The following is a 23,811-nucleotide window of genomic DNA, read 5'->3' as shown; positions in this document are numbered from 1 at the left end:
CACAACGAGAGAGAATTTAAAGAGTCCATTAGGACAGAGAAACAATTTGTAGGTTGTTTTAGGTTAAGAATCTTGTTTTAAGAATGGTGTGGAGGAATATCAGAAACCAGACAACATAAACAGTAAATTGTGGACAATTTATGAACTTGTGTTATGGACACTGAGGGAAGAATGGACTGAAGGAAACCTAACTGACATCTTAGACACTTTACTTGAAAGTGAGGTTGGAGCTAATAACAGATTCAAATACAGACCATGGTAAGACTGAATGAGGACAGTGACCCAACTCTTCCTTCTATATCTTATGTAAAGGGTTAAGAAATGGTGCATTAAATTTTTAGTGGAAAACAGCCCCCCCTCACCCTAATTTTTACTTGGAGCATCACAAATGGAGTTATTTAAATATACATAGATATATATGTGTATCAGGTCACAACTGCAGCATCAATTTCACGCCATAAGTATTGTGGTCTTAAAATTATTGTAACATCTGGGCACCCCCGCCCCGTGTGGGGCGCGAACCCGGACTTCTGTGGTGGTGGCATGCACTGATATGCCATGGAGAAAGACCCAGGTGCAGGATTTAATGAAGTACTGCTTTATTTAAAAGCACAAGACATGGGGAAGACTAACCTAACACTAGACATGACGTTACTGAAATCAAAATGAAACGGAAATCTAAAACCTAAACATAATCCTTAGCAAAAGCAAGAACATGCCATAACCAGATACAGGACAAACCCACAGAGCAGATGAACAATGACCGACAAGAACAAGAACACAAGGGTCCCTATTCATAGGGCTAGACATTAAGGTAATTGGGGAACAGGTGATACAACAGGAAGGAGAACAATAGGAATGGCATGACACAAAACACACATGAAGAAGCAGGCTTCTGAGATTCACCTGCCAGCGCCCTCTCTGGGCCTGGCAGGGAACTGTCCACCTGTTCCTGACGAATATAATACACTACTCACAAAAAGTTAAGGATATTTGGCTTGTGGGTGAAATTTATGGAAAATGTAAAAAGTTCATGCTACAGTGATATTATATCATGAAAGTAGGGCATTTAAGTAGAAGCATGCAATGGTGATTTCCTCATCTCAAACAATTTATTGAAACAAAAGCCAACAACAGTGGTGGGTATACCACAACAAAAAATGTCAATGTCTCAATAATTTGTCATGTGCCCTTGACCATCAATTACAGCTTGACAACGATGTCTCATGCTGTTCACGAGTCGACTCTTCTTGAAGGGCGGCCCTCAGGTCATTGAGGTTCTGGGGTGCAGGGTTAAGAGCCTCTACATGGTGACTCAGCTGATCCCATAGGTTTTCTGTGGGATTCAGGTCTGGAGAAAGTGCAGGCCACTCCATTTGAGGTACCCCAGCCTCCAGGAGCCGTTCCCTATCGATGCGACCTCGATGAGCTGGAGCATTGTCGTCCATAAAGATGAAATTAGGCCTGTGTTGTTCATGCAGGGGCACAATGACTGTACCATTCACAAGATGTAGAGCAGTTCTGTGTTGAGTAGACACACCTGCCCAGACTGTAACACTAACACAACAGTGGCTGATGCATAGCGCTCTCCTTGACGTCTCCAACATTGTTGGTGGCCATCATTTCTGCTCAACGTGAATCGACTTTTATCAGAGAACAGCACATGAGGCCCACTGGTCCCTCGTCCAGTGTAAATGCTCCCTGGCCCATGCAAGACGATGACGCCTGTGCCTGGTGGTGTGGTCAGGTACCCTTGCAGGTCATCTAGCATGCAGACCACGCTGATATAAATGGTTTTGAATGGTCGGACGTGACACTTGGGTGCCTCTCACCTCCCTTAAATGTGCCTGGAGTTGAGTGGCATCCATCATCCGGTTCCGCAGGGCACTGTTCACAATGTAGCGGTCATCAACATGGGATGTGGCCAAAGGACGTCCACTTCTATGACTTTCTGTGACTTTTCCAGTCTCTCTGTATCTCTGTCACCACTTCGCTCTGAGAACATCCTGTTTGAAGCCTCACAATGGCGAGGTACTGTTGATCAGTTGTTAGGTGTGGTCTTGGTCTCATGATGTCAAAATGTGAACAGCATGATGAAGACGACTGTTTAAATATTAATTCTAATTGAACCAGAAAATTTATTGGTCGATTCATGGATCAAACACCAGTTGTGAATTTTGCCATTAAGCACCTTGTTAGAGAACAGCAAGTTCTGCAAAAAGTACTGAAACACTGAACAGTTGGACAGGTGCATTCAAAAGTGTAGAGAAGGTCAAAGTAAGTTCACCTTTAAAGGTTATAGTGCATTTTAGGTGCATCCTGAAATTTCACCCGAAAGCCGAATATCCTTAACTTTTTGTGAGTAGTGTAAACTAAACAAAGAAATCTAAAAGAAAAGAACAAAAATAGTAGGAATTAAAAACTAAATTTTATTTTCTTGCTTACTTTCTTTACTTTACTTACTTCTTTCTGCTATTTTTGCTCATAATTTTCTCTTTATTCACGCTTCCGTTTTCTGTGCTCTTCTCTCCAAGTTGCTAGTTTGCGATTCCAAATATCCAGAAATAAAGTAGAGTTTTATTCAGATTAGAGGCAGGATAAATGGTCCATTGGTCCACTGCTTCTGACAGCCTTTTTTTGTCTTTTATTTAGATTAATTAATTAATTAATTTATTTATTTTTCTGGAGACTAAGCAAAGTTTATCAAATCAAATTTTTAGAAAATGTCATACACATTATAGATATCAGTTTCCACTTGGTCAAACACTCAATGTTTTTTGTGTAACATTAAACAGAATGTCAAGAAACTGAAACTGAAACTAAATAATTTTCACCACAACATGAGAGTTCGGCTGAGCGCCAAAAGCTTTAAACTGGAACAGAAACAGTCAAATCTTGATGAAGCTCCATATGGAGTCCTGCACAGGTGTAAATAGTTTCCTAATAAAGTGGCCAATGAGGGCATTTAGTGACACCTTATGACTTTGAATAGTTCTTTTGTCTTCATCTGACTGCTTTTGACTTTAAACAAGTTCGATGTTGTCAGTGGATTTAAATTTACCCACATTATCAACAGGTAAAAGTTAGTTATTGCTTTCAAACCTTCATCTTCACACCTCCTCCTCTTCTTCACAGCTGAAATTGCATCACTAAATAAAAATAGAAAATAAACCACATCTGTTACCTGCTGTCTGTTCTCAGGCCTCTAACACGGTCCCTGCTCTGTGTGTGTACAGGACTAATGAGAAGAGTTTGATAACTAGATGACCAAGCAAAATAGGAGCACTCTGCTGAAATTCCCATAACAAAATGTTAGTGATAATTATTTAGTGATTAGATTTAGCATTAGTTAGGTATTAGTGTGTATTTGAGTGATTTTGCTGTTCTAATGACTGACTGACAGAGCAGTGGTGTGGGTTAAAGCCTTACCACTTCCTGTTTGCTTATGGAGAGAATAAGACAGAGAGAGAGAGAGAGACAGAGAGAGACAGAGAGAGACAGAGAGAGAGAGGGAGGATAGATACATGTACACTACTCAGCCATAACATGTCCCCCTCACCCAAGCTGACCATTTGAAAACGGGAGATCTGGTCTAATGCATCTTGATCTAATGCATCTTTTACTGTATGATGCATGTGGCAAATATTTTCAACTTCACACCTCCTCCGCTTCTTCGCTGCTGAACACACAGCACTGAATTAAAAAAAGTAGAAGGTAAACCACAGCTGCCAACTTGTCTCTGTTCTCACGCCTCTAAAAGAGTCACTGCCCTGTGTGTGTCAGTGTACAAGGCTAATGAGAAGTGTTTATTTCTGCATAAGTTTTTGATAGATTTGACACAATAAGTAAATAAACCTAGACAATATTTTGGTGTATTTTCCTTGTCTGAAGTTTCACATTTTCTTCCTGAATGTGGATGTCCAGGAAGTTTTTGGGTGTCTCCAAGATAAGTTTCAGATTCATTGCAACCATAACTGGCATAAAGTGTTTCCTCAAGATGTGTTAATGATTCTGTGAGTTGACCACAGCAGAGTTCCTTTGTTTTTAGGTTCTTCTAATGTGAGGAATATCAATAGTGGTCTTGAGCAAACCTGAGCACCCCAATATATTCTTGTCACATTTTTTACTAGAGATAACAACCTGCTGCAGCAGCATTCCCACTTATGAATTAATAACATTTAATTATGCCTCTTATGGACAATATTCCTAGCATAGGTGACAACTGAAGCTTCTGACCAGAAAAAAAATAAACTCTGTGGATGATGAATAGCAAAAATCATTAAACTTAAATTTTTAATAAGAATAATTATACATTTAGTGATGTTATTTTGTCCATATATAATATACCCAGTAATAGTGATGGTATAGTGTTCCTGATAAAGTGGCCAGTGAGGGTATATTCTGAAATCTTTTCAATCTGAATAGCTGTTTTGTCTCCAAATGACTGCTGTGGAGACTCTGTCTTTAAATGATTGTCTTCAGATTGGACAACTTTTGAATTAAAAAGAGGTCAATGATATCAGCTGAGTTAAATTTATCCACGTTATCAACAGTTAAAGTTAGTTGTTGGTTTCACACGTCCATCTTCACACCTCCTCCTCTTTTTCACAGCTCAACTTGCATCACTAAATGAAAATAGAAAATAAACCACATCCTTCACATGCTCTCTACTCTCAGGCCTCTAACACGGTCACTGCTCTGTGTGTTTACAGGACTAATGAGAAGTGTTTGTTTCTGCACAAAAATTGCTGTTATTTTTATAACATAAAATAATAATTAGATTATCATTAAAAATGATTTGTGATTATTTTATAAATGCAGTGCATTTATTTGGTATTTGTGTGTATTAAAGTGAACATTATTCCTACAATAATAACAAAAATGGAAATATAGGTTATGAGCTATTTTCTTAGAAAATCTAATTAAGAGTTTTGTTAAAATCATGTTACATTTAATATTTTTTTTTAACACAAAACATGTTTCTGTATACAGGAAACAACAGAAGATGATCATCAGGTACAGATTCCAACAATACAGACTTGTTTACTCTCATCAGATGATTTAAACCCTGTGTTTTAAACTCGCTCTACTTGTACTCTTACCTGTTGAACTATCATAGTTACTGAGAGTAGATACACATCAAACTAAACCCTTCTCATAACAGATATGGAGACACTGATCCACCTGAGCAGTCATGCTGAAGTACACACAATGTCCTAATCACACAATAAGATCATCACTCAGGACATTCAGACTGCAGATGAACAACTTTATACCCCACCACTCACTCTAATGAAGACACAAAGAGAACATTTACTCACAGAGCATCACAGAGAGTGGACTGAGCTCCATCCTGTCCCTCTAATGACTGACCGACTGACAGAGCAGAGGTGTGTGTTAAAGCTGAGCCACTTTACCACTTCCTGTGTTCTAATAGAGAGAGAGAAAAAGAGAGAAAGAGAGAGAGAGAGACCCACCACAATGTCTGACTATAACCCCTCTTGTAAGTAGATATGCAGTTCAATATTCAAACATCTGGATAGAAATTTTTTGTATGTCTGGGGATGACAGGTGAAGGAATTTGACATATAAACATTCAATTCAGTTCAAATAATGCATAATGTTCTAACTGTCTAATTTTTTTGGAGAAGTTGTTTGATGCTTTAGCAATTGTTTTTGATAACTTTCATAAACTGAACTAATAAAATGTTCCCCTAAGCAAATGTAATCATAACTAGGAAAAAATCTGCAGGTCAACGAGTTTGTCCAAGTGGTGTTGCTGTACCTAGCTGAACAACAATGCTTGCGCATGCGCAGTTCAGATCAGACGGCGGTTCCCCTCCATGCTCGAGTCTCCTGCTTGTAGTCCATGTGATGTTCTGCTCTTGTCAGGACCGTGTTACAGCAAGACAAAAGTCACAACTCATCCAGATAGTTGAAGACACTTAAGGTAAGATCAACTAAGTTCCGATTATAAATGTACTTAGTGTTAGCTTTATATTGTAGACTTCTGGAAGAAAGTATGTCCGGGGGCGGGGCTAGGGGGAAACAGATCCCCAAACAGAGTTGGACACAACACCGGCATTACTTTTGAAAACTGCCACAGCAGAAGAAAATCCTCACAACTGTAACGTTAGCAGAAGAGACTGAACAAGCTTTGTCTAAATAACTAAGCGCTAGGCAACTAACACGTCGAGCTAGCATTAGGGCTAATGTTAGCTAGCTAGAAATGTTGGTGCCAGGTTAGCTAGCTAGCACGTTAGCCGTCCTACATGACGGTCATGTTAAATCAAGCAGAAACGAGCTAACGGCACCGTTACAGTTGGGAATATTTTCTTCTGCTATGGCAGTTTTCTAAAGTAATGCCCGGTTAGCTCCTAACGCTAACTCTGACTGAAACCAGCGTTTAGCTAACGGTAGCTAGTTACCATGATGGGACAAAGCTAGCTGTTGGATAGATGTGTATCTGCTGCCTTTATATTGTTTATACAGTTTATATATTTTGTTTACATTTTTTGTAAAACCACTTTTGTAATTGAAGTTAAGCTGTGTTTGTTATTTGTACCTTTATAGATTGTTTTGTTTGTTGTATGTTGCGGGACTTTTATTTTGAAGCCTCGATTCCGGGTCTCGTGCAGATGCTGATTTAGCGGGAGGGTTTTTAGTGAAGAAAGTTAGCGGTAAGCACGGACATTATGGATGCTCTGATAAAAGTTTATTCTAGTCATAAAAAGAACTTAAACTATCATAAAGAAGATTTAAAGACTATTTCCCTTTCTCACAGCATGCAGCCAACGAGGTTGCTTCTGTTCCTCACGCTTTCACTGTGTGTCAAGATAATGTGTTTGTTGTGTTTTGTTGTTACTGTGTTTAGTTTTCACAGTGGATTTGAGGAAAAGTCTTCAAATAAACCAGTAACAGGAGAACCACTTGTTACACAGGTGAGTGTGTGTGTGTGTGTGTGTGTGTGTGTGTGTGTGTTGAGTACAGTTCAGTTGTGGGTGTTGAGGAGTCACAGACAGGTGATGTTGTCTTGTAGTTGATGATCACCTGTATGTCCTGCCTCATGTGCTGGGTATCTCCACTGTCCTTATAGTGGTCATGGATTCTCTGGACATGTGCTCTTTGCCTCTTTTGTGACTCGGGACAGTTTGGCCCTTGCTGTTTTTAAGGCCGTCTTGTCCTCTGATCTGAAGGCGGAGTCTCTAGACTTCAGCAGTACCTTTGCGGTCATCCACGGCTTCTGGTTGGAGTGTGTGGTGATGGTCTTGGAGACGGTCATGTCATCAATACACTTGTCGATGTAGCCGGTCACTGATTCTGTTCTCCTCCAAGTTGATAGAGTCTCCGTTGGTTGCAGCCTCCCTGAACATATTCCAGTCAGTGAACTCAAAACAGTCCTGAAGAGCAGAGGTGTCTCCTGCTGACCAGGTTTTCTACTGTTTCAGAACCGGTTTAGAGCGTCTGACCAGCGGTCTGTATGCTGGAAGTAACATAACAGAGATGTGGCCGAGGTGGGGGTGGGGCTTTGTGTGGGACGTGCCAGGAATGTTTGTGTAAACAAGATCCAGCGTGTTAAGTCCACATGTCCATAGAATTTAGAGAGTACTGATTTGAGACTTCTCCGGCGATAATAAACAGACCGTCGGGGTCAGCATTCTGCAGATCGCTAATAGCCCCATAGAGTTCACAGCAACATGGCAACAAACTTCACCTCACCTTCAGAGACATTTCTGAACACAGAAAATAATTACGTTTGAAATAGGTGAATGTGCCGTTATTATGTGTTTGTTATTGTTTACATTTATGAAATGGTCTATATAGAATTGTTTCTTTTTCCTCTCTTGCAGCTGCAGTAATGAAATGGAGCAAAGACACAGCCGAGGAGACGATCAAACAACATGCTTCAGATCTCCTTAATCATGCAGCAGTGAGAGAGAGAGGGATTGGTGTTTATTTATTAATTGTTATTCACTGCAGCGTGAGGTAACTTTCAGTTTTCACACACACACTCACACACACACACACTCTCACACACACACACACACACACACACACACACTTGCTGAACTGTACATCATTACACTCCCTTCACAATTTTCCCACATTTCTTTTTAGACTGCTGCTACAACAATAAAACACAATGATCTGTTTTTCTGTTAACTGTGTATTGTGTTTACATCCACAGCATTTTACTATTGCACTTTATTCATTACAAAACTGTGTAGTGGTCAGTGCTGCACTGTCCCTGGTCAGTTATTGTACTGTACTGTACTGTCTTGCACTGTTTACACACATGCACTTTATGTAGTACTGTGTAGGTCTGTGTAGTGAACTTAGTTCTGTGTTGTCTCCTGTAGTTGTGTGTTTTATGTAGCACCATGGTCCTGGAGGAACGTTGTTTCATGTTACTGTGTACTGTACCAGCTGTATGTGCTTCAAATGACAATAAAAGCTACTTGACTAAACACCAGTGACCTGGAGTCCCAGTTAATGACGTCCGCTCGTAACAACGAGTCTAAAGTCTTTACTTATGGTTTAGTAACTGGATACATGGAAATATTCTCAAAGAAATCCTTATTTTAACTCATTTCAGCACTTTTCAACACTCTACACAGTTCTGGAGCACATTATTCTCACACCAGTCTCTTCCCTACACAAATCTTTTCTGATTGGCTCATAACAGATCCATCATAACAGGAGAAACTTCCTATTGGACAATCAAATAAAAACTGTTACAGCAATTACATTTCACATAACTGAACACGTTCATACTCAATATATCCTTCTTACTATATTATATTTATTTATGTATAGTTTCATAATAAGACACAAACATGTAATGCTTTACTTTATTAGGATTACAATCATTTATATTAAAGAATATCACACTGAGAGTGTAATATCTAAATGTACATTAATTTCTTACTGTCTACTTTATTATTGTATACTAATTGGTGCAGTTATCAAAATCTACTAATCATGTAGCAGCAGCACAATGCATACACTCATGCAGTAACACACACACACACCAGTCTGTATAGATTACACAAACAAAAAGTAAGCCTTGTTGGTGAGAGAGGTCAGAGGAGAATGGTCAGACTGCTTGGAGCTGACAGGAAGGATACAGTAACTCAGTATGTGGGGGTCAGTGATTGAAAAGTGAAACTAAAATGTCTTTGACTCCCTCTAGTGGTAACTGCTGTATGGTTTTAATCCTGACTAGTAAGGGGTGGATTCTTCAATACATCCAACCAATGATTTGCTCCTTCACATCCTGCACGATAATGCAGTCTTTAAAAAGCAGGAACAATCTGCTGAAGCAGTCATGTGTTTTACACAGTCGGGTGTTTGTTTTTGCTGTAATGAATCCTCACTACAAATTCAGTTCCTCTGACAGAGGAGGTCGATTATGGACAGGCTTCCTATCAGAGAATCAGGAGCTGGAGAAGAGATTCTTTACAGAGATCCATTTATTAAACAGTCTCTGTCTCTGCACTACACTGAAACTGGAACATATGGAAACACCATTAGTTCCTATGACAGGCTTTCTGACAGTTTTAATGTGTATGTTTGTATAAGGCTAGAGTTTTAACTTCACCATATTGATGTGTTGAAATGTGTTATATTCACCTGCTCTCAGTGTGTGTCTCGTCCCTGCAGCAGATTATAACTTCTTTTTATTAATGGTGTGTAAATAAGTAAAATGTTAAATGTACCTGTAAAGTTCCTACATAAATGTGCACAGCGCCCTCTATCTGTTGAATGATGGTATATTGGAGTGAAATCCGGGGTTTCTCACAGCAGGTTTAATGGGACATGCTGTGGGTAAGCTGTGTGCTTTGAGTGGTTCAGAGATTTATCAGGAAAAGTGAATAAAACACAAAAGTTACTCTTTGCTATCAAGTATTTTTGTAATGAACATTTTATGGTCATTTGACCTACTAATGATTAATGTGTGTGCAGCTACAAACCCTACAAGTGTTTATAATAAACCTCTCAACAATCAGGACAAAAAATAAGGAACACCCTAACAAGTTTCTTTAAACTACTTATTGTTTATTGTTTATTCTAAGCCATGCGTTTATAGTGTGCTGGAAATAAATGATTATAGAAATAAATATGAGGGCAAACAGGGCAAATAGTTTCTAATGCTAATAATACCACAGAGATTAAATCAGTTATCAGTCATAAGTCAGTATCAGGAAGGAGATAAATCCTATATACAGCTGTGCTTTCCTGAAATAATATTTCATGCTTGACCACACAAAATACCAACCATTAAAATTACTCAGTTCTGATCGATATATTTAACTTTAATAATCACATAACTTTCATTTAAATCAGATGATACTTTATGTTCAAATCTGATTTATGTTGATGTTTAGAATAATAAATAAATGTTCTCTCTTCTTTACTTTAAACATCAATAGTAACACACTGTAAACACAGTTCCAGACATCCACCGATCTCTCTATTACAAAGACATGTCTCAGGTTTTCTGTATCTATAGACCAGCAGGTGGAAAAGGAATATTTTATCAAACTTATTTAAATAGCTGAGATGTTAATGTTGTCCCGCACACAGCCGCTAGATGGCGCTGGGAGCTCGTGCAGTGTTGCCGGAAGTGACACGTGCATGAAACCAACGTATTTATAAATGCAGTATTTTGTTCAGTAATTGTTTAAGGACATTTCATGTTTTCAGTCTTTATACAGTCCATAATGCAGCTGGGATTACTATCCAGTATCCACTCATCCACTACTTATACAGTTGGGACTCCACAGAGGCCTCAGTCACTGTTTTTTCCCTTCTTCCACCCAGCAGTCTAAAACTGAAATATTCCCAAATTGTTGGATTCCTGGTTTAATCACAGCAAACTCTTCTGTGTTGATATCAGGATAAACTGAGGTCTAAGAACACCAGAGGAAATTCATCAAATAAATTTGTTCCCTCTTGCTGTTTTTTGTTTGTCATTACTGAAAAACATAGAAACACTATTACGATATACAGTGATGTACAATAAAGAAGTACAAGAAGGAGCAGAATCTCCCCCAAATCCACCAAAACACTCAGCCTCAGAGCAACAGCATGAGAGGATCGCTCAGAGAACTGTGTTCAGGGAGGGGATGAGTAGACTCTACTTCTGTGTACAAGAAGGGGATGAGTAGACTCTACTGCTGTGTACAGGAAGGGGATGAGTAGACTCTATTGCTGTGTACAGGAAGGGGATGAGTAGACTCTACTGCTGTGTACAGGAAGGGGATGAGTAGACTCTACTGCTGTGTACAGGAAGGGGATGAGTAGACTCTATTGCTGTGTACAGGAAGGGGATGAGTAGACTCTACTGCTGTGTACAGGTAGGGGATGAGTAGACTACTTTCTGAGGAAGCTCAGATGCTTTAATGTTTGCAGTAAGATGTTGAAGATCTTCTACGTCTGATGTTGCGAGTGCTGTCTTCTTTCCAGCTCAACAAACTGATAAAGAAGACTGGCTCTGTACTGGGATGCTCCCTCAACTGTTTTGATGTGGTTGTGGGAAAGAAGACACTAAACAAACTAATGTCCATCCTGGACAATACATTTCACATATTTATTTTATTACTCTTGATAATTTCTTACTGCATATGCTATTCTTTTGATGCTGCTGTAATGTGTGAATTTTCCCTTGAGATTATTAAAGTGATCTATCTATCTATCTATCTATCTATCTATCTATCTATCTATCTATCTATCTATCTATCTATCTATCTATCTATCTATCTATCTATCTATCTATCTGTCTATAGGTTTTCCTTCCATCTGTTGGATAACTGGAGCTTCATCAGAACAGACACATGGCTCACTGCAGAGAGAAAGAAAGAGACAATAAACACATGTATAAATACATTTCTCCTGATATTGCTGTCATTGATGTTATAAACTAGTTAACTTGTTAAATCAGTGACAGAGGAAACAAATCAGTTATTCAAGTTATTTTGTATGTCCATAGTTAATTCTGTCATAATGGTCCATGTTGACTGGGATGATGGAACGTTATCTAGACAGCTTCCAAATGAACATGGATGAACTCTTACAGATTCTGTGAGGTGGGTTTTGTGTACATGGATACTGTAACTGGTTGATGATAAAATCTCCATAATGCACCTTTCTTACTTCATGGTGTTTGGTTTTTTTAAGAATGATGCTGTAAATGTCATGAGTTTTACCTCCATGTTGTGCTTCACCGCTGAATAGACAGTATCATCAGCCACACTGGCCTTTTCTAGTGGAAATCAGATATCATGTGATCTAAATTATTAAGCAGAAAATTGTCTGGATATTTAATCATGCACAATTAAAATACATTAGACCACAGCAGTGTTTAATTCTGAATTCTGATTGGTCAGAAGGTGTTGATTAATTTTCTATAACAGCAGCTCTGACAGAAGAGCAGCTATAAATCACAGGTTTATATTAATGTGCTCATTGTAATCCCTTAAAATTTCTCTAGGGGGGTTATGGGGATGTGTTATTCAAAAAACATATAATATGAAGTTTTGTATAAGAAGTTTATTTCACATTTATGGAAGGAGTCTCCAGTATTAGCACTGTATTCATTTTAGGACGTTTTCTGACTGGGAAATCAAGACAGCTGACTTTATTCTCGGTAACAGGACAGATAGATTTTGTAACATTCACTTCAAGAGGCTGGTAAGAGAATTAATATTTATTCTGTACATGCTGTAAAATTAAATAGGGAAGCTGCTGTAGTTAAACACTTTGGGATGTGCTGTAATGGGAAAATAGTCACCTTCAATGTAAGAACTTTGAAGCTGTAACTCTGCTTCATCACACCACACTGTGACTGATTATTTTCCTATAACAGCACAACAGAGTGTTTTATTCATTACATAAAACAAGAGTGCATGGGATCATTTTGGTCTACCTTTTATTCTCTTTGCTTTTTTTGTTGGTTTTAGTTCAATCTCAGCATAAGTCACATCAGCATCAGCACCTGCAGTAGCTGAGAACAAAACCATCCAATGATCTTTAGCTTTTTTATACATCAGTCATAACTCATCAATATAAACATCAGTCATTATCAGTCTCCTGCAGAAAAAACTACACTGACATCTAGCTGCTTTTTTAGAGTAGATCTATAAACTCTGGGTTTAATTTTAGCTTCTTTTATCATTCAGCATTTGAAAATGTAGAGAGTGCACACTCTAAAACTAGCTCACTGAAAGGTATAATGAACAGGTATCGCAGTTGCGGCATGGTCAGCGATGAAACGACAGAAGCAGCAACAGATGACTTTAATGTCATCATGGATAAAAAAAAATCAAAATGCAACACTCTTTAATATTTCTGGTTATATTCTACATAGCATAGCTAAATCAGTTCTCAGACCTTTTTTTCTTTTGCAGAACCACAGCAGGATCATTAAGATCAGAAAAGCGATAAACAAAAATCCCAAACCCACAACCAGTCCTACTGTTAAACCACTGGATGTAGAACCTGAGACTGAGGAGAGAAAAGGAGCAGCAATCAAACACAGAAACTCTGATATTCAAAGGGAAAAATCAAATAAAAAATCAAATATCAAATGATTTCTCACATCTGAATAAGAGCCAGCTTTTCAGTGATTCTCCTCTCTCTGGGTGTTTACAGTGGTAGAAACCTTCATCTGACTTTGAGACAGTCTGGATGATCATCTCTCCTGTAGTCTGGTTCTGGAGAACTGATCCATCTTTATAGAAATCAGCTCGGAGGTTTGAGGGGTTTGGGTTGTGATATAAACAGCGTAGAGTCAGAGGATGTCCCTCAGTCACAGGATGGACAGGACTCTCCAGGATCACATCACCATCTAGAACACAGAAAATCACAAAGAAGGAAATCCAGACACTATGATGTGTCTGTAGATAATAAATAAAAGTTCTCTTATTTATCTGTATATAACTTAAAACTCTCTAAGCCTGTAGAGTCTGCAGGTGTTTAATTCAAGTCTGCAGAAAACTGCCTACACTAGCTCATGAGAAAACATTCAAATGAATTATGGATACATCAGTACAGATATATATGTATATGAATAGCGAATATTAATTTGATCCCACGTTCATTTACTGGTACTAGTAAAACTAGTGCTATTACTAGCAAGCATGCGTGTATTCATACTCAGCATTATAGAAATTACAGGTAATGTTCTGAGAGAAAGATTGCTGTGTTTTTCCACAATTGTAAACTTGGAGTTCTCAATATTCTGTAATGAAACATTTCCCTTTTAAACACACTCCATGAAGACTCACCATGCACTGTGATGTTGACAGGATTACTGTTTTCTCCAGATTCAGACTCACACCAGTAAACTCCAGTGTAGGATGTGGAGAGGAAGCCGATGTTACATGTAGATCCTGTAACTGATCCCCAGTGTGAACAATCTAACACTCTCTCACTGTGTGTGTATCGTCTCACTGTCCATCCAGTAGAGTTACTCTGGTCCTCACAGCTCAGTGAGAGAGAGTCATTAGTAAAGTGTTGAGTTCTGCTGGGATTGATGATCAGAGAGACTGGAGAAGATTCATCTTATACACAGAAAAGAGCCATGTTAATAGAAAACTAAAGAGGAAACATGCAATATAATGAGCAGGACATTACTATAATATAACCTAATCTTGTGGTGTTTATTTTGCAGCAAAAACTCTTTTTACAGGATTATACTGTAAATGATTAGGCAGTTAAAGCAGTGAAATGAGACGGTGTACTGCATTATGATTTATTTCATAATATGAATATATTTACAGCTATTTTGCTTTTTTACAGAATTAACAGGAGTGTATTGTCATGGCTTCAGTTTTTGACTGCCACAGACTCCAACTTCCACCAACCACCATAAATCCCACATTCTCAGTTAACAGACTTTTATGTGCACCTGTTCCTTATTCTATGTGTTTATCCCCTTTTAAGTGCCTCGGTTTCAGTTCTTTGTTGCGATGTATACTTTCTGTTCTGTAGATATGTGACATTACTAAGTCATGTTTATTTAGTAGTGTTTTTCCAGTTTTGACTCTGCTTGCCTCTGGTTTTCCTGAATTGCTCCTGATTGACCTTTGCCTGTTTTTGACTGCTATTTGGATTGTTCAATGTGCTGTCTGATAAAATTATATGCCTAAATTTAAATAGCAATACTCTGCTTAAAAGTAGTGGTTATCTATCAAATATCTATCAAAAATATTTAGCTACTGATTAGTAGTTTGCTTTTGATTAATGCAAATGTATAACCTTTATTATAATCATGCAGAACTGGTACTCAGAAGTATAAAATTGAGGGGATTTTTTGGTGCTGAGAAGTGTGAAAGTGAAGGGATTTTCAGGGCCCAGAATAGTCACCCAGGTGAGAGAAGACATACATACGCTAGACATAACAGCGTCTTATCAGCATCGCTTAATAGGTAAAATAGAAGCACATTTACATTCAGACATAGAGGGTTTACTAAGATATAGAAGCACATCTAAACTTAGAAATAGAAGCATGGTTTACTAAGAAATGGAAGCACATCTAATCTTAGAGATAGAAGCGCATCTAACTAAGATGACACAGCGAAAAGGTCAAGGTATGTACACATCGTTGTAAACATCGAGGTATGTACACATCGCTGTAAACATCATGTACCCGAATGGTTGCGGTCAAATGAAGGAAGCATGCCCTTCTAGGTAGAATTTCCAAGTAAGTCTGAAATTACGGGGAACATTGAGAGAAGGAACATTGATGTCATCAAGGGGAGGATGTTTTAATTAAGGGGCAGTATCAGGACAAATAAGAAAATATATTAAGTATGTAAATTAAGGAAGGAGAGATTAAATTAGCCATACATTGAAAATAATGTGAAATTGCTGGAAATATTTCAATTTGGACAAGGAGGCACCATGGGGCGCCTGAGGTATAAGAAGAGGGGAATTTTTGGGGTTTTTTTTAGACCACCTGCTCTCTTCAGAAAAGCATGTGATTGACTGCATGTCTGAATAAAGAAACCTGCTTCTTCTCATCGGCTGACTGAGATCTCCGTTATTTTGGCTAAGTATTTGATAGTTTATTGAATTCACTGGGTAAGATTATGGAAATAATAGAAATAGACACAATCTAAAATTCCACCCTGAGATATGTCCACTCGGAGAGGAGTCTGAGTTCCGACAGTGCCTGTGTATTGTAATCCAACACTTTTACCTGTATCTATTTCCTTTTTTCTTGTGACTGTTTAGTTCTGCATTTTTCTGTGACTTTTCTTATATAAAAACATTCTGTGTTTGCGTCCAACCCCTGTGAGTCTGCTTTGTGACACAGGAATGTTATTATAGTACATTTTATTTTTTCACAGTTATCTGCTGCTAGTACTACAGCTGTAATTGTAATTTTTTTAAAATAACTAACATTTACAGTAAATTTCACAATGAGGAGCATTTTGTCTCTGTACCACCAGATGTCACTGTCACCTGAGTATTAGTGTCATTCTTTCACACCAGGAAAATTACCCAATGATAAAGGGTGGAGAACATAACAAAATTACAGGGAATCACAAACAAAATAATAACAACAATTTAATGACCTTATGCATATTAATAAATAAGTGCTGCATTAATCTAATCTTACATTAACACTTTTCTACACTTCAACACAACAGTTAATTTTCCTCACCAGTGATCCATAGTGGCTGTGGATTGCTGTACTGTGAGTGAAGGGCTGGTTCTCCTCTCTCTCCTCTGCACATATAAACTCCTGTGTGATTAAGAGCAGCAGGACTGAGAGTGTATTTGCCTCCAGATCCTCTGCTGCTGTCTGAGAGGAGCTCCACATACACGCTATAGCCACCATTATTATTTATTCCAGTTAAGCCGTCTCTGTAGGGAACAACTGTGTACCAGCTGAATGTCCAGTCTGTAGAGGAGTCTGTAACCTCACAGCTTAGAGTCACTGAGTCTCCTTCAGTCAGCCAGCTCTGTGGAGATACACTCAGTACTGCTTGTGATCTCTCTATTACACAGGAAATAAAAAAACAATTATACATGAATGTCTAACTGCACATTTTCATGAGTGCTCAGAAATCCTCACACACTCACCTGATACAGTCAGTGTAACTAGAATCTGTCAGCAGTCATGATATCTTACAGAAACACCATATAATTTTACACAGCCCTGTTTCAGTATGAATGACCAACTAAAAACTGAGTAAAAATTACAAATATTACACATGCCAAATTAATGTTTCCACACTGAAATATAAATAATTTTTCTATAACAGCATTTATTCCTTTTAAACTTCTAAAACAATTTTTATTTAATAAATTAAAAACATTTTTTCCCAACAATCTTTTTTGTCACTATTTTAAAGAATAAATATAAAAAATGCATCTTGTCATGTTAGGGCAAAACTGCAAAGCATAAACTCATCTGTCCTGAAGACTTTTATATGTTGGAAAACAAAGTAATAGCTATGTGGCTTTTGTGTTTTTAAACTCTTACAATGGGACAAATGAGAAATACTTTTAAACATACAGGTACATCTTAAAAAATTAGAATATCATGAAAAAGGTCAATATTTTTTGTCTCTCGGTTCAGAAAGTGAAACCCATATATTATATAGATTCATTACACATACAGTGAAATATTTCAAGCCTTTATTTCTTGAAATTCTGTGTCTCAGAAAATTTGAATATTGTGAAAATTTTCAATATTGGAAACTCATGGTGTCATACCCTAATCAGCTAATTACCTCAAAAGACCTGCAAAGGTTTCCTGAGCTTTTAAATGGTCTCTCAGTCTGGGTCAGTAGGCTACACAATCATGGGGAAGACTGCTGACTTGACAGTTGTCCAGAAGACAGTCATTGACACCCTACACAAGGAGGGTAAGCCACAAAAGGTCATTGCTAAAGAAGCTGGTTGTTCACAGAGTGCTGTATCCAAGCATATTCATAGAAAGTTGAGTGGAAGGAAAAAGTGTGGTAGGAAAAAGTGCACCAGCAAAAGGGATAACCGCAGCCTTGAGAGGATTGTCAGGCAAAATCCATTCAAGAATTTGGGGGAGCTTCAGACAAATCCTAGAAATTTCCTACAAATGTTGCATTCCTCGTGTCAGGCCACTCCTAAACCATACACAATGTCAGAAGCGTCTTACCTGCGGTGTGGAGAAAAGAACTGGACTGTTGCTCAGTGGTCCAAAGTCCTCTTTTCAGATGAAATTAAGTTTTGCATTTCATTTTGAGATCAAGGTCTCAGAGTCTGGAGGAAGAGTGAAGAGACACATAATCCATGTTGCTTGAAGTCCAGTGTGAAGTTTCCACAGTCATTTGTGAGTCATTTGTGATGATTTGGGCTGCCATGTTATCTGCTGGTGTTGGTCCACTGTGTTTTCTGAAGTCCACAGTCAACACAGCCATCTACCAGGAAATTTTAGAGCACTTCATGCTTCCTTCTGCTGACAAGCTTTATGGAGATGCTGATTTCATTTTCCAGCAGGACTTGGCACCTGCCCACTGTGCCAAAGGTACCAAAAGCTGGTTCAATGACCATGGTGTTACTGTGCTTGACTGGCCAGCAAACTTGCCTGACCTGAACCCCATAGAGAATCTATGGGGTATTTTCAAGAGGAAGATGAGAGACACCAGACCCAACAATGCAGATGACCTGAAGGCCGCTATTAAAGCAACCTGGGCTTCCATTACACCTGAGCAGTGCCACAGGCTGATTGCCTCCATGCCACACTGCATTGATGCAGTAATTCATGCAAAAGGAGGTCCACTCAAGTATTGAGTGCATAGAAATGAACATACTTTTCAGAAGCCTGACATTTCTGTTTGAAATATCCTTTTTTATTGATCTTATGTAATATTCTAATTTTCTGAGACACAGAATTTTGGGTTTTCCTCATCTGTAAGCCATAATCATCACAATTTCAAGAAATAAAGGCTTGAAATATTTCACTGTATGTGTAATGAATCTATATAATATATGGGTTTCACTTTCTGAACTGAGTGACAAAAAAGTTTGACCGTTTTCATGATATTCTTTCTTATCCTGTCTAACAAACTTGTGATTATGAACAAAACTATAACATACCTCTCACTGTAATCTTGACAGAATCACTAAGATCTGTGTAGTAGTCGTCGTAATAGTCATTGTAATAGTGGCTGTAGTAGTTTCTCCTGCCAGCACGACATTGGTACTCTGTTTCTCCTGCATTATCGACTGTCATGGTAAGTGTTTTCACTTGTACACTGTTCAGATTCTGTAACTGCTGATTACTTTTGAGCCATTGGAACTTCCATCCAGTCGACTGTATCTCACAGCTCAGAGTGACGGTGTCTCCAGTGTAGACAGAGCTGTGAGGATTCACTCTCACAGTCGGTTTGTGTTTTGCTGTTGGTATGAAATGATGAAGGAGCTGCTTTTCACTTTACAACATAAGCAGTAGATTCACTGTGTCTAACAGATGCTTTGTGTCTAAAACAAACATTTATATTTAACATTTGATACCAGATCTTACAGTTGTGTGTTTTCTTACGTGGCTGGTATTCAGTATATTTTTTTATGTAACAAAATTCATGATTGGATTGAAGCGTAGAAACACTGTATTTGTCAATTTTAGTCTTGTTATTTTATGTGTAGTGAGGGTAGACTGGTTGCTAGGTAGACTCGACCATCTCAATGGAGTGGAGGTAAGGACACAGAGACAGGAACCCCAATTAAACAACTTTAATATACATGTTGCTATGTTTGTGGTCCTTCGTCACTGTTGCACACAAATTTAGTAGGAATTAGGAGGAAAGCAAAGTATGAACCATCTGGCTGTAATGGAATGAAAATGAAACTAAACAGTTCTTTAGCGTGGTCACTAGATTAATTCTGCATTCAGAATGGCTGTATGCTCACATGATCGGCACAGGATCACTGCGTGAGATCTTTGGGAGTCTAATATTATCTTGCTATACTGCATCCTGTATGATTTGAATGAATAAGCAGCTGACCTTCCTCTTCTACAGCCACCCCTACATTTGTTGTGCAAATGTACTTTCTATCTTCCTTGTTAAGTCTGTTGAAGGGTTATCATTTGGAATGGCAGGCAGTATGATGAGACAAGCTACTGGTTGATGCTAGAGTTTGTTTTTTACTTTGATCTTTGCTGAAAGAACACAACCATCTGATCCAGGGTATGTGGTTATTACTTTGCCGAACGGCCACAGACCTTGGGGAAGATGGTGGTCTATTATCGTCACAACCGTTCCAGTGAGATTGTTAGAGTCACTCATCCATTTTTGACATGGTTGCAGGGTGGGCAGGTAGTTCTTAATAAAACTTGTCCAAAACTGATCAGCCAATACTTGTGAGTGTCGCCATCTTTTCCGACTAAGAATCTCAGATTCTGGGTAGACCACGTGCAGTAGTGATGCATCTGGCCGCCCCATCAATAGGTAGTTTGGGGTCACTAGATCTGGAACCATGCACCATAAAGAAATAATCAGAAACAAATCTGTGTCCATGTTACTCAGCAGGTCTAGGTGAACACAGTAGGTAGTCATGCACTTGAAAATGCTTCCCCACCTTTTTTCATTGCTCCTTCCTTGTTTTATCAGGAATGGGCCAAAGCAATCCACACCTGTAGAATAGAAAGGTGGTTTAATGAAGCGGAGTCTGCCGGGGGGCTCTGCCATCTTTGGAATGTTTGATGTAGCCCTCCATCTTTGACATTCGACACAGGTATGCTAATGGTGGTGTATTGCTTCTCTTCCTCTGAGGATCCAGTAGTGTCTTCTCATTTCTGCGAAGACCCTTTCTGGACCAGGGTGGCAGAGTTTGGTATCATACTTCTTTACCAGAAGGAGGGTAATAGGATGCTTTGAGTCTAAAACTATGGGATATATGGTCTTGTAAATCAAGTGGGTGGCTTGCCATGGTCGTCCTCCTATGTGGATGAGTGCAGTCGTTTCATCCAACTGTGGTGACAATGTGAGTAAACGACTGGATGAAGGGATTGGCTTACCAGTTTTGAGAGCACAATACTCTGTGGGGAAACTGTCTAACTGGGCTTGCCTTAATAAATTTTGTAACACAGAGTTCAGTGGGGTCCTCATCAGGGGCATTTCTAGAATTTGAAAACATCAGGAGCTGAGCCCGAAACATTAGGGGCTAATTAGGGAGAGGGGGTAAGCAAGAATAACACATTTTGTAAGGGCATTTTTATGTAATATTGTTTAATAATAAACACAAATTAACACAAACAGTATGCAACTTTAATTCAGTCTTTTTTCTGACTCCTCCCATCATTTCAGAATCCTGCTACTAAAAAAGGAGTTCATTAAATTCATTATTTTCTCTCTCACACAGGTATGCCATGCAATATTATCTCTTTTACAGAGTGTGTGTGAAGCAGTGCCATGTAGATCCTTTTTTATTATTATTTTACAATAATCTATATTATACTTATTTCATTCCTCATTTATGCTGCACTACTGTATGTATTATTCTTTGTTAATTTTTTTATAGGCTCTCTTTTCTTCTCTTATTGGTCTCCCATCTCTTATTCTCTCACTTGTCTTGCTGCTTGTATCTTGTCTACTTCATGCTCTTGGTGAATTTTCTATCCTATTTCTCTGTGGGTGGAATCATCAGAGAGTATCTCTGAGACAATGACTTGAGCAAAACGGTCAGTTGCCATATTAGTATTTATAGTGCTGAGAATTTATTTTTTCAATAGACAGTCTGTTCTGGCCCATTGTTCACCTAAGCCATGTATGTAATTTAACTTAGATACTGCATTAGTTGAAGAATAGAAAGTATTAGCATTTAACAGTTTATATTTTATTTAGACCTATATTTAGGCTTATTTACCTAAAGGCTTTTGTACATCTTAGGTATGGAATTATATTCAAAAGGGTCCTATATGTCAGGGGTTTTCAGAATCAGAGACAGTGGGCCTCCTTTTTGACACAACACACATTTGTTAGCTGACTTTTATCATCTGTGTTAACATTAAAATTAAAAGTTAGACTTTTATCTGAATAAAAAGATTGTTGTGTTTTCTGACAGTTTTTTTTTTTTACTGCTGTCCTGCTCAAGGGTTATAAGGTATTTTTTAGTCACACAGTGTGAAAGCAGCACTGCGCAGACCAATAGGTGCATGACAAAGTATCGCAAGAGCGTTTCTAGAACATATTCAAGTGCACATTCTCATGGTGTTTTTGTGTGTGTGTGTGTGTGTGTGTGTGTGTGCACAAGTGCATGTGCAGAGAGAGATGTCAGTCAAAATCGCATACAGTAAACGGCAACAGTGTTCAACTAGACCAAACAACATTTACTTAATTCCTCCACACTCTGGTGGCAAAATTCGGGATAAAACATTCAGGGTTAGTTTAAAATAATTCTTTGCTTGAGCCCTAGCCCTAATGATTAGCCCTAGCAATGGCCCTGGTCCTCATTTAGTCCAATGGCAGGGCTTTCTGGCCATGATTCAGGTGGTAGGTCGAGGATGTCCGTCCTTTACACCATCTACTGGGTTGGGATAATTCAGTCAAGGGTTTGCCATGTGTAATGTCATCAGCAACATTGTTTTCTGAATCTACATAGCACCAGTAGTGACATTCAGTAAGTTCTTGTATCTCAGATACTCTGGTTCCCACAAAAACTTTGAGTCTGCAGAATTTTGATTTCAGCCGGGTGAGTACTGTTGAGTCGCTCCACAAGAACGTGTTCTTGATCTCCAGTGAGAGCTCCTTATGAAATAGTTTGGCTAACTGTGCTCCAGTGAGAGCAGCACAGCTCTCAAGCCTAGGCATTGATCGTTGCCTTTTTGGAGATACTCTAGATCTGGCATGGATGAATGCCAACTCAACCTGTCCTTGGTATTCCGCACAGAGGTATGCCACTGACCCGTAGGCTGCCTCAGAGGTGTTGCAGAAGACGTGGAGTTCTCGTTTAACTCTGGGACATCTGGTGCAGCTGATACATAACACCAAGGCATGGAGATGATCAGGGGTACATGCGCCAGTTCAGCTTCCCATCTTTGCCAGGCTTTGAGCTGTTCAGAAGGAAGAAGTGGATCATCACATTCTTGTACTTTTACCAACTGCCATACTAGGATTTTAGCTCTAGTGGTGAAAGGGATTATGTTGCCCAGGAGTCATCCTGGCTGGCAAGGACTCAGTAAATATTTCTCATTTATTCAGATTTCTCAGATGATTGTGATAATGGAAAGTGTCTGGCATCCAATGCCAGCTTAATCCCAGGGTCATTTCTTGTGGGTCTGATTGACTGTGAGAAATCCATAACTCAGTGTTTTCTGATCTGGCTTCCTTAGAGAGATGGTTAACCACTGAGGCCTTGTTGCTTGCCCATTTCCCAAACCCGCCTGATGCCAGTAGGGACCTTAATCCGTCGATCAACTCATGGGCTCTGTAAACAATTGTCGACATAGACACACTGTTCAACTGACTGTCACATCTTATCACCCTGCTGGCAATAGGTGAAAATGTGCCCCTGAATTGCAAATGTCGCACAACAGGGGCTACAGGTTGTGCCAAATGGAAGGACCTGCCACTACTACACATCTGGTGGGGTTTCAGGCTTTAGGTCCCACCACAAGAACCACAGGAGGGGTTTGTAGGGAGCAGATGGACCTGGTGATACATCACTTTAGTCTCCACTGATGGCCACTTGATGCTTTCTGAATTGGCACTCCAAGGAGAGAGGGGCCCAATGTAGGTCCAGGTAACAACTGCTTGTTTAGATTTTCCCCCTTATAGGTGTACAAGCAACTGAACACCTATGAACTGTGTTTCCAAT

General features: G+C 38.9%; 1 protein-coding gene across 3 annotated transcripts in view; it reads right to left on the bottom strand.

The window, feature by feature from the left end:
* The window catches only part of LOC131355681 (Fc receptor-like protein 5), a 73,346-nt gene that overhangs the window by 43,277 nt on the left and 6,258 nt on the right, over positions 1 to 23,811 (bottom strand). The window contains exons 1-4 of one of the 3 annotated variants that reach the window (XR_009204886.1): positions 13,601 to 13,724; positions 12,929 to 13,506; positions 12,210 to 12,265; positions 10,039 to 11,845 (exon numbers count right to left, since the gene is read on the bottom strand). Coding sequence is in view for 1 of the 3 variants with exons in the window: in XM_058394105.1 (XP_058250088.1) it covers positions 13,601 to 13,849; positions 14,289 to 14,564; positions 16,673 to 17,008 (861 nt within the window). In the remaining 2 variants the exon portion in view is untranslated. Of the gene's footprint in view, positions 1 to 10,038; positions 11,846 to 12,209; positions 12,266 to 12,928; positions 13,543 to 13,600; positions 13,850 to 14,288; positions 14,565 to 16,672; positions 17,009 to 23,811 lie in introns of those variants that run through there. The other 2 variants (XR_009204887.1, XM_058394105.1) reach the window with 2 other exon arrangements.

The sequence above is a fragment of the Hemibagrus wyckioides genome, linkage group LG07 (assembly GCF_019097595.1).
Source record: "Hemibagrus wyckioides isolate EC202008001 linkage group LG07, SWU_Hwy_1.0, whole genome shotgun sequence".
Classification (NCBI taxonomy): domain Eukaryota; kingdom Metazoa; phylum Chordata; class Actinopteri; order Siluriformes; family Bagridae; genus Hemibagrus; species Hemibagrus wyckioides.
Note: the sequence above shows the minus strand (reverse complement) of the source record. Positions and strands in the feature narration are given on the sequence as shown.